This window comes from Rhinopithecus roxellana, unplaced genomic scaffold (genome assembly GCF_007565055.1).
Source record: "Rhinopithecus roxellana isolate Shanxi Qingling unplaced genomic scaffold, ASM756505v1 contig2783, whole genome shotgun sequence".
Lineage (NCBI taxonomy): Eukaryota > Metazoa > Chordata > Mammalia > Primates > Cercopithecidae > Rhinopithecus > Rhinopithecus roxellana.
Window position 1 is genome coordinate 47,554 of NW_022142232.1, and position 11,680 is coordinate 59,233.

The 11,680-nt window shown below is 53.0% G+C and overlaps 1 protein-coding gene across 1 annotated transcript; it reads right to left on the bottom strand.

Moving 5' to 3' along the window:
* Nucleotides 1-1,965: 1,965 nt before the first annotated feature.
* On the bottom strand, nucleotides 1,966-11,349 carry LOC115895816 (SH3 domain and tetratricopeptide repeat-containing protein 1-like). Its single transcript, XM_030926407.1, has 5 exons — nucleotides 11,059-11,349; nucleotides 10,634-10,753; nucleotides 9,669-9,825; nucleotides 8,415-8,611; nucleotides 1,966-2,070 (listed from the first exon to the last, which is right to left on the bottom strand). Exons 1-4 carry the CDS (start codon nucleotides 11,107-11,109, stop codon nucleotides 8,508-8,510), a joined length of 432 nt encoding a protein of 143 aa, XP_030782267.1. The 5' UTR covers nucleotides 11,110-11,349; the 3' UTR covers nucleotides 1,966-2,070; nucleotides 8,415-8,507.
* Between the last annotated feature and the right edge of the window lie 331 nt (nucleotides 11,350-11,680).

Here is an 11,680-nt window from a genome sequence, read left to right on the forward strand (position 1 = left end):
GGTGTCAGACGTGGAAATCGTATCACAGGCAAGGACGGAGGCTCCAGAAGCTGGTGCTCCTGCCTGTGCATGAGGGGAACTGGGAAAACAGCAATGTCATCTGAGGCTATGGACTGAGATTCTCACTGTTATACTCACAATACCTTTGTCTGAAGGAGCGACAGGAGGATCTACGGTTGAGAAGACAGAAAGTTTGGCTTCGTTGATGTCTTGCTGCGTGAATTTTCCAGACTTTGCCCAGTAAACAGCCTTCCCACAAGATTGGAGCGTCTCTATTGTATTTGGGTCCCTAGGAAACCCAGAGAAATAAACAGGCAAGCATTTTCCCAATGGATAAGTTTATGACAAACCTGTCACTTAACAGTTCAACATCTTCTATGGGTTAACAGCTCTATTTTACACCTGATCTAGTCCAAACAGCCTACTAACAAATTGCTCAATTACTCAGTGGAAATTTAAGTCCCATCACATAAGACTTTCAACACGTTCTCCCTCTTAGACAAGGTCTGTCTGCAGTAATGTCCTCCCCAGATTATTTAAATACACCTCTCTGTGACCTCATCAGGAGAGGAAAGATGTGGAGGGTGGGGGCAGGTCAAGATGACAAGGAAATTACAGAAGACTCACATGGAAAAATTAAGCAAACAAAGGTTTTCCTTTAATCTCCCTTAAGGACACACCCAGGGTAGTACAGGAATCTGCCTGAGGGGCCGATCCAGACTTCCCTTTGTGTAAATGGAAAGAGCCCAGCCCTCCCTTCACCCTGACTCAGAGCTGCAGAGGTGCTGTGAGCTGCTTCACCATCCTTGTCTAGAAGAGTGGCTTCCAGCACAGCAAGGGGGGAGAACTCAGCAGGGTGGCAACGGCTACCGACTTCTCTACCTACATGCCTTAAAAAACAAGGCCTACATGCCTGCCTACCTACCTACCTACCTAATTATCTCTGCATCCACGAGACAGGGTCTCACTCTGTCGCCCAGGTTGGCATGCGGTGGTGCAATCTGCTCACTGCAGCTTCAACCTCCCTAGGCTCAAGGGATCCTCCCGCCTTAGCCTCCTATAGCTAGGACCACAGTCAGTTGCCACCACGCCTGGCCGGCTCCTTCTTAAAAAGTGTCAGAATACAGGTTCTCTTGGTCAGCAAAGCCATAGACAATCAAGAATTCATTGTTTTAGAGTAACGGTGTTATGTTTATGAAAGCTAACAGAACTGCATGCACATCAGGCACCTCCGACTGAAATGAGCTAAGAATGCTCTCAGGCTGTATCTCAGCCCCTCACCTGGGGCCTGTGTTCCAGGTCCCCCAGAGCAGGGTTGCAACCTCAGACAGCCACTATGGATACTGTGTTTTTTTCCTATGCCTATGAAAAAGTACAGATTAGGTGCAGCAAGATATTAACAAAATACAACAATTACACTAATAAAAGTTACACTAAGTAAAACAAGCATTCTGTGAACAGAAGCTCTTGGATACCCACAGTGTATCTGATGACCTAGACGGCTACTGAGTGACCAACAGGCAGGTACCGTAGACAGCGTCAGCTTTCATCCCACTGCTTAGAAGAATGGTATACAATTTAAAACTTTGGAAGTGTTTATGTCTGGAATTCTCCATTTAATATTTTCAGACCGAGGGTGACTGTGGGTTATAAACCATGGAAAGCAAAACCATGGATGGAGGCACTACTGTGTTCTGCCAAAATATGCTGGCTTAAGCCAGGGTTTACTGAAGGCAGAATGCTTCCCGTTTAGGCTGCTGGCCCCAATCCTTGCACCAGAAAGGACATTGCTGGCTGTGGCTAAGTGCTCGAGAAGTGAAAGGCAGCACACAGAACAACTTTTGTCTAAAGTTCACTGCAGTAGAAGAAAATGACACTGATAATCATGAGTAGAAGACTAAAACACCATGTGCGTCTCAATGTGTGAACTAGAGCAAAGCTCACCTGTAAGAGTAAAGGGTGAAAACCCCACTGCGGCTGAGTTTTGTGCCTCCACCATAAGCGCCACCTTTTTCTCGAATTTCTGTATGCAGGAATTTAGCAGTCATCAAACGTGCAAGGATTTTAAGACTGAAATGAATGATTTAAAAATGCAAGTTAAAAACACCATGGCTGATAAAAAAGCATAGACAATGAAGTAATTATTGGATTAAGTGAAAATGAAAATAAAATCAAGTTGTACAATAATGCCACATAAATTATGGTCCCATTTCTTTGGTCTTGTTTTTTAAGAGATGGGGTCCTGCTCTGTCGCCAGGCTGGAGTGCATAAGTGCAATCACAGCTCACTGCAGCCTTGAACTCCTGGGCTCAAGGGATCCTCCCACCACAGTCTCCCGAGTAGCTGGGCCTACAGGTGCATGCCACCACGCCTATTTTTACAGTTTTTGTAGAGGCAGGGTCTAGTTTTGTTGCCCAGGCTGGTCTTAAACACCTGGCTTCAAGTGATCCTCCTGCCTTCAAAGTGCTGGGCTTACAGGCATGAGATTTTCTTTTTAATTAACAAAAACTAAAAAGCACAAGGAAGCACAATTTTCAAGCAGTTGGCTTGGATTACAGGGTTGAAGCAGTGGTGGTGGGGAGGGAATCTAACACTTCCAGCACCACACTGCTTAACTTGTTCCAATGCATATGTGGCATTTTTAAAATCTGGTGAAGTAGAAAGAGGTTATTTCTATTGTAAAGGCAAGTGTGCAAATGAACATTTATTTAAATGTCTCACATCAGAATATGGAAAAAAAGGAAACTGAAGTCAAACTCTTTGAGTTTTATAGGAATCCCTTAAGAAAACACACACTCTCCGATAAAGCACATTTCCAGGAACGGGGGTGATTTCATCTGCCTTCCACTGCGAATGGTGACATCACATTCTAGATGATTCTAGAACACATCCACCTCTGACAGAAGGCAGGGCAGACAGTGATGGTAGCGTCTGCAGCAAAGACACAGGCTCCTTAAAGACGCCTGTGGCGAGATCAGCCCCCAGTCACCACTTCCACAGATGTGCCATTTCCTAAAGCAGACGAAGAGAGTCAAATAGGCCAGGTGGAAAATCAAGGAAGGAGTGGGCGTGTTCCCAGGGACTGTGCTGGGAGAAGTCACGACCATCTCGTGTGGACCCTCCAGGAGAAACCCAGCGCCACTCGGGTGGCTGGGGCGCCGTCAGTTGGGACCAGCGAGGTTGGAGCCAGACCCTGGGGGATGGAGCCTCTACAAGCACCAGCAGGGATGGCGTTCCAACCATCCATGCATCCTCCTTCTTGAGAAATTTCTGTTACTTGTATATTAAAAACAGATGCTCACTGTTGAAAGATTATAAAATACAAAAAACAAGGAATAAAAGATCTAGAATTCCCCTGGCCCAGGAGGAACTTCCACATTTTTAGTGTTTTCTGTCTGCACTTTCCTACTGGATGGTGGAAACAGACACCACTCTTCTGCTGGCACAGCAGACAGATCTGCGTATCTTCTACAAATATGGAAATAAATGAACAAAAGAGCTGACCACATACCTCTTTTCTACAGGGGAGCTCTTTCTGGGCCCCCATTGTAGCCCCACATTTCCTCACGCCTGGCTACACACCTCCCCATCTGTGGTCCTACTATGACACACATGCACCCTGGAGGTCCGGCACCTTCTCCTATCAGGATAGACTGCCCAGGCCTAAGCCTGCCTTCCTCTCTCTACTACTCGGGTGGCTGGGGCGCTGTCAGTTGGGACCAGTGGAGGTTGGAGCCAGACCCTGGGGGTCTCCTCCTTGGTTTAGTCCCTCATGGGGGTAGCTGCCTGGGACAAGGATACAGGAAGTGAATTTCCGGGATATAACATGTTTGCACAGATCTGTGTCATCCACACCCAACTGACAGGTCCCCAAAAGTGCATGTCTGTGAGTCTGTCCTCTTGGTCTGGCCAGTTTCCACAGATGGGATGAACACAGTCGAGGGGCAGCCACACTTCGGAAGAAGGGGCTGGAGGGCCGGACCGTAGGCTGCAAACTCCCTTGCCCTACGCCACTTTGGGAACAGGCCTGACCCTCACTCCCAGCTGTGGCTTTGGCTGCTCAACTCAGGGCCTCCTTCCCTGAGCTTCTGACTTGTGTGAGGAGACAGGGGAGGCAAACTCCTCAGAGGGACTGTGAGGCGGCCCCCAGCCCTGCCATCTGCAGGGCTCTGCAGGACCACCTGGTTTCTCCCCACCGCCCTGTCCCTCTGTGGCTCCGGGTCAGGCACCCCCCACCCACCCATCCATAGTCTGGCTCATGAGGTTCTCCTGTAGCCCGTGAATCAAGAATGGATTTTACATTTCCAAATGGTTAAACAAATAAAAAACTAACACTTCATGACACTGAGAAGTTTCCATGTCCATAAGTTTTTTGGGGGTGCAGTCATGCCCATCTCTTCACAGGCCACCTGCAGAAGGCTGCTGTCGTGCAGCCACGGCAGAGTTGCATCCTTGAGGCAAAGATCAGTTGGCAAAGCTGAAAATACTGATTCCTGGCTCTTTATGGAAACAGTTTCCAGTCCCTGGTTTAAGGGCTGTGTGGCAGGACCCCAGGATCTTGATCAGATTGCTCCTCACTCAGGGCCTGCTGTGGCCCTGAGTCATTCTCTCTTCTAGGTTTTACGATTCATATCACAGGCGGGGTGTACACTCCTTGTTATATCGGATGGAATCTCATCCTCTTTCAACTTGTATCTTTAGAACAATATCCCATGGGGGCTGTCCATCCCTTCAATATTGGTACTAATACCATCTTCTCATTTCCTGGATATAAGAAACAATATCACAGGAGGGGTGTACACCCCTTGCAATGTTGATGGTAATATCACCTCTCCCCTGTGGTTATTAAGGACAAATATTAAGGTCTGCAAAGTCTGCGTGCTATGGTGCCTCTCATGGGGGCGTTGAGCTCTGTCATGCTAGATTTCAGAGTGTCTGCCTCATGGTCATCTGACTCACCAACAGAGACCCTGTGGCCAGATTCAAACCAGCAGGAACAGTTGGTCTTTGGCAACAGGGATACCTTAGAGCTGAGCTACCACTCATCCTGAGATGGTCCCATGACACCCACTGTCTGGGTCAGGGTTGGGGCAGGGCTGGTGTCCTGAACTGCCATTCGATGTGGATCATAATAGCCAGGGGGGCAGAGGGGGTTGCTATTATACCGCATATCGCGGGGTGTGCCTCAAGCCCCTGCGATGTGGACCGTAAGAGCCAATTACTCCCCCCTGCAATGTGTGTCCATTATTAGCAGTCTCTTTTGTTCAGGATATTAGGAACAATTTCACAGGGTGTATGTACACAGCCTGCGACAGGAGAACGAACACCATCCTCTGCACCTCCGGATATGAGCAACCGTATCACACAATGGGTGTACACTTTTTGGGAGATTTGGGGTAATGTCTTCCTGTGTTTCCCTGAATATTCGGAGAAATATCACAGGGCGGCTGTGCACCCACTGCTCTCTTGGCAGGAACATCATACTTTACCTACTGGAAATTAGGAGCAGTATCACAGACTTGGTGTCAAGCCACTGTCATACTGGAAGTAATATCATGCTCTCCCCCACAAGTTATGAGGAACAATATCACGGGGGGGGGGGGGGGTGTACCTTCTCCGGTAATGGGAGTAGTATCATCATCTCTTCCTTTAGATGACAGGAACAATATCACAGGTTGGGTGTACACCCCGTGTGTTTTTGGAAGCAATGTCATTCTCTCTTCTTCTAGGTTTTACGATTCATATCACAGGCGGGGTGTACACCCCTTGTTATATTGGATGGAATCTCATCCTCTTTCAACCTGTATCTTTAGAACAATATCCCATGGGGCTGTCCATCCCTTCAAAATTGGTACTAATACCATCTTTTCCTTTCCTGGATATAAGAAACAATATCACAGGAGGGGTGTACACACCTTGCAATGTTGGTAGTAATATCACCTCTCCCCTGTGGTTATTAAGGACAAAATCCCAGGGTGGCTGTACGGTTCCTAGTTTGTTGGGAGTAATATCATCCATTCACCCCCTGGATAAGAGGAACCATATCAAGGAAGAGGTGTCCACCCCCTATGATATTGTCAGCCATGTCATCTTCTTCCCACCTGGATATTAGGAATGATAACCCGGGGTTGGGGGTGGTGTACACCCACTGCGATATTGAAAGTGAAATCAGCCTCTTTCCTGCTGGATATTAGGAACTATATCACAGGTGTGTGTGCACCTTCTGGGATATTGAGAGTACTATCAGCCTCCACCCTGCTGCATATTAGGAACAATATAAAGGGGGCAGGGTGGTTACAACCCCTGCGATATTGAAAGCAATATTCTTCTCTTTCCCCTGTACGTTAGGAACTATATCACAGGGGTCTGTACACCTTCAGTGATATTGGGATTCATGTTATCGTCTCCCCCACTGAATGTCAAAAACAATATCAGAAGGGTGTACACCCCCTGCGATATGGCCAGTAATATCATCGTCTCTACCTTTGGATACTAGGAACTGAACACTGACCACAAAGGTGGCCCGGGCTGTGGCAGAGGGAAGCCCAGGAGCCTGTGGGGGGCCCAGGAGGCCCCTGACTCAGACGGGGGTGGGAAGCAAAGGGCTTCCTGAAGGGGTGGGGGCATCCTAACTAAACAGGAAGCAGCCAGCCAAAGCATATGTCTCTGCGTGTGCCTGTGCGTGTGCGTGTTTGTGTGCCTGTGTGTGTGCCTGTGTGTGTGCGCACGCCTGTGTTTGTGTGCCTGTGCGTGTGCCTGTGTGTGTGTGTGCCTGTGTGTGTCTCTGTGTGCGCGCCTGTATGTGCGTGTGCCTGTGTCTGTGTGCATTTGCTTGTGCATTTCCATGTGCCTGTAGTGTGTGCAGCAGCTAGTGAGTGGCAGGCTGAGCCAGGACACACCTAATCCACCCTATTCCAGGGCTCACTCTCACGTGTAGACTAAAGGGGACCGCATTTTAGAGGCAATCGGCAAGGATGCCCATTTACCCCTGCCTCTCTGCCAGCCTTTCAGGCACCATCCAGCCCAGCTTTCTCTCCCACTCCTCTGGGCCCTCGGTCCAGAGCCTCCTATACAAGGAGGAGGGTGTGGCCTTGGAAAGACAGCCGCCCCTGGGGAATTCCGAGGGGGCCTCCCTGTGGGAAGCTGGCCTGGGCTGACAGCATAGTCACGATGAGGCCCAGAGGGCTGTGCATGGGAAGGAGGTGAAGGAGGCCTCTGCCCCTCGACCCCAACCATGGACTTTGGCCTCTCAGGTACTACTTGGCCCTTTCATTCCTCTTGGGCAGGCGGAGTGGGCAGCAGGCTTGACCAAGAGAGATAAAGGCCCACTTCTGGGAGGCCCGTCCCCTGGGTCCCAGGCAAGTCCCTGAACGGTGAGCAGCGTCCCTCTGGGCCTGACACCTGGCACCTCCCTGTCTGGCTGGGACTTGGGAGGCCACAGGGACTGCTTCTGACCACCAGGTGTCGCCAGCACTGGGTGGGGGCCTCCCGGGCAGCCCCAGGCCTGTGGTGAGGGATACGGGGCGGGGTCTTAGGGCTGCCCCAGCTCCTCATGTTGTTCTAAGGCCAAGATCTCAGTCCCTGGACTGGAGCGCCCTGGCTCCTCAGCCCATAAGGAGTACTGATGCGGTGCCAGTGCGATGCTGAGGAGGGGCAAGTGCCTGCTGGGCAGAGGGATGAAGACACCCCAGGTCTGAGTCTGCCAGTCCCAGCTCTCCACCCCTGCAGGGCTGGGGGCAGAGAGAGCACAGCACCTCCCCTTGAGACAGACCCGACCCAGCAAGGTCTCAGCCTGGCTGGCTGGGGCCCCACCCCACTGCACCTGCCGTGAGCTGGGGTTCCCATGTCTGTGAAGCGGATGGTAAGACATGGGTCCCACCCCACCCTTCCTGGGTGATGTGAAGATTCAAGGTGTCTCAGGACTCCAGAAAGGAGTTGCTCAGTGCAGGCTGGCACCCTGGGCAGGCTTCCTAGAGGAGGCACTGGGATTTGGGTTGGATCTTGCAATGTGGATTCAATGTGAGGATGATGCCATCCTCCAAAATGTCCTTCTCCCGACCCTGTTTTCTTTCTTAAATGCAAGTTGACACTTGACTGTCAAGACTCAGTTTGGTGTCACCTCCTCCAGGAGGGCCCCCCTGACTACAATCCCCCTTCTTTACCCAGAAGCCACCATTGCCCGCTCATGTGTCAGCCTCCCAGGCTGAGACTGAGTTCTTGAGGGTGGGGCCTGGGCAGCTTGGGAGCTGGGTTGTATCTGCGAACCTTGCCAGTTCCTCCAGCCACGTGCAGAGCTCCAGGGAGGCCACTGGGCCATTCCTAAGGAAGGCTGGAACCCAGGCCCCTGGGGTCAGGGTGGAGATCCCACTCCAAGGGGGCTGGAAACACCCCGAGCCCTGCCCCTCCCCACCCACCTTCAGGTCATAGAAGAGGATGTCACCGAGCACCAGGTACACCTTCACGTAGTAGAGGGTCTCCTCGTTGAACTCCAGCGGCGAGTTGCAGAGCTACAGGGCCTTGAGGTAGAAGTGCTCCACCAGCTTGCCATGGCCCAGCAGGTGGTGCAGGGCGGCCAGCCGGTGGTAGGCCACGTGCTCATTCAGCTGGTCCCCTGGGGTGCAGGCCAAAGGGGCAGGTGTGAGGACGTGGCTCCCTGGGGCAGTCAGGGCACAGGCCCCTCAGGAGCAGGTATGCAGAGCCCAGGCAGCACCTGGCTTGCCTCCAGGCACCTGCGGTCACCTGGGCAGCTCTGGCCAGTCCCTTCTGGGTTCCCAGACTCACTCTCCCATCTGCAAAGCAGAACTAATAAGTCCTGCCCCTGTCTACTGTGAGGCTGTGGCAAAGTCGGACTTGGATGGCCCAGCTCTGCCTACACATAGCCACCTGCCTTTGTTCACTGGTTTTAACCAGGGGAGCCCAAAACCCATGCAGTCCAGGTGCTCCCGGGAACCCCGGCTCCATGCAGCCCACAGACGTGACATCCGACTCCTCCTGGGTGTGTCACGATCAGAGCCCCTTACCTTGGGGAGTCACCGCATGCCTAAGCTCCAGGTTCCCCCACAGATGCACAAACCCACCTAGGCTGTCTCTGATGTCCTCCCCTTTTCAGGGCGAGTGCTGTGGAGCCTGCATTCAATGCATTCCCACACAGCTGCACACCTACTGTGTACTGGGCCCCAAGGCACAAGGCGTTGGGGCATGCGGCCCGCCCAGGGTTCCCTGTCTCTGGAGGAGGACAGATGATCCTGGCATAGCACCAGGGGATGCCCAGCCTTAAGGGGCAGGCTGCTGGAAGGGGAACTGGGATTTCATCAGCCAGAGAGCCATGTGGTTGATGAGGGTGGGAAGGGCACAAGACAAAGGGAATGTGCCACTCAGCCTGGCACATACAGGGACCGAGATGCCTGGCATGTCTGGAAGGCAGAGGGCACACTGGGTGGCCCTTGTGGTCAGCAGCGGGAAGAGACAGAGGAAGCAGAACTCAGTACTGCGTGAGAGACCTCGGGCTGTGCTGCACGGCCAGACGGGGAAGCCAGCTGGGCAGATCTGCCTGCCTGGACAGGAGACCAGGAAAATCCAGCAGCTGTTTCAGCTCCTGCCCTACAGACCTGGAGGCTGGGCTCTGGCAAAGTGTGGATCCTGGCAGAACGGGGGCTCAGGGGACTTACCCAGAGTGATGCTGAGTGCTAGGGCCATGTGGGCAACCTCCAAGCCCTCCTGGGGCTCCTCCAGCATGGCCAGCAGTGTCATCAGCTTGTTGCATAGCTGCAGCTGTGGCTCCACCTTGCGGTTGCCCATAGTCACTGCCAGGGGCAGGGCCCGGTCCTACCACACAGGCAGGTGGGGTCAGGCTTCCCGCAGCACCCACCTTGCCCAGCGCCTTCCTCAGAGCTCAAACATGTGCTTGGAGCATCCCACGCCCCAGTTACCCCTGCACCTCCGCAGAGCTCTGTGCTCTGGGATAACGCACGGTTCAGACACCCAAGTTGGGGGTTGAAGAGTCACCTGAGGCCCATCTAGCTACATCCGGCAGCCTCAGACCAGCCTCTCCCACTTGGGCACCAGGGGTCTGACTAGGGGGAGCCAGCACTCCTCTCTGCTCTAAAAACACCACATTTATCTGTGCCCAGGGCTGAGCCACACCGTGAGCTCAGAGGAAGGGAGAAGCTGTCCCCGCTTCGGGGTGCAGGCAGACTTGGGCCCTGGCCCTGGGCCTCCCACTGACATGCTGTGTGTCCTTTGACATGTCCCTGTGCTTCTCTGAGCCTCAGCTTCCTCATCTGGAAGATGGGGACAGGACTTCCCACTCATGGTTGCTTGAGATCATCAGGTGCAAAGGGTAGAGCCACTGTCATGTCCAGACCCGAGCGTTTGTCCCGGGCAGGGGCACAGTCAATATCATTCCCGGTGAGACCACTAGGCAAGGATAGGGCCATTGCCACGTCCAGGCCCCAAGTGTTTGTCCCGGGCAGGGGCACAGTCAATATCATTCCCGGTGAGACCACTGGGAAACTCAGCATGTGCATGGGTGGCCTTGCTTCCAGGTGGGAGGTCTCTGCCCTGCCACACCTGTGCCTCAGCCCTCCAGGTGACCCCCTGAGGCCCACATACATCAGCCCACAGGCCAGCTCACCCGGTAGAAGGACATGGCTTTCTCCCGCTCCCAGGCCTCGTTGAAGATGTCTCCAGCTGCCTCAAACGGCTCCAGCCCCAGGTTGGAGTCGCCTGTGTACAGGACCACATTCTGTGCCACCTGAAAGGAGGCAGAAGTTCCCTCAAGACCCACACCTGGCGAGGTGGCCACACCCACCTTCGCCAGCCTCCTTCCTCTCACACACTGCAGGTACACCTGAGCATTTTTCAGACCTGTGCATTAGGACTGCCCCACCACTGGCGTGAGGACAATGAACTGATGCACCCCAGTGCCAGGAGGTGACTAAGCAGCTGCAGCCCAGGAGCCCAACACCTGTGAATCCTACCACCAGGGCTAGCCCTAGCCCACCCCCCCCCCGCACTCAAACAGTCTCCGTGGCCCCCAGATTGCTGGGAGCCCATCCCCTGGTTCCTTTCTGCGTTGCCACATCCCTGCTGCAGCTCAGGGCCACACATCAACAGTGTTTGTGGGTGGGCCTGCTCCCCTCTTGGCCATGAGCTCTTGATCCTTCTCCTCAGCTCAAGGAGGTATACAGCAGGTGCTCAATAATGAAAGCTTCACCAGGCTCGTGGGCTTCACAATTTGTTCCAGATCACACTGTGTTTGGGAAAGCCTCTGAAAACAGCCACTATGATAGATTCATTTTGTAAGGAGATGTGCCACGTGTCGCTTGGAGCAAGTTCTCCTGTGTGTTAACTGAGTGGTCTTTGAGCATGAGCTGTATGCCAGCAGGTGCTAGGCACTGTGAGGGGCCATGTCTCTGCCCTCAGGGAGAAGATGCTGGCCACTGGGGGAGGATGTGAGGGAACCAGTTGGAGGGAGGGAAAAGGCATACAACAGGTGCTCAGCAGTGGCTTAGGAATGAGTAGATGGATGGATGAATGGATGAGCAGATGTGTAGACACATGGATGGATGGGTGTGTGGATAGATGAATGCTTGGATGGATGGATGGATGGATGGATGGGTGGATGGATGGGTGGGTGGGTGGTTGGAATGATGTGTGTATGTCTGTATGTATGTATGGG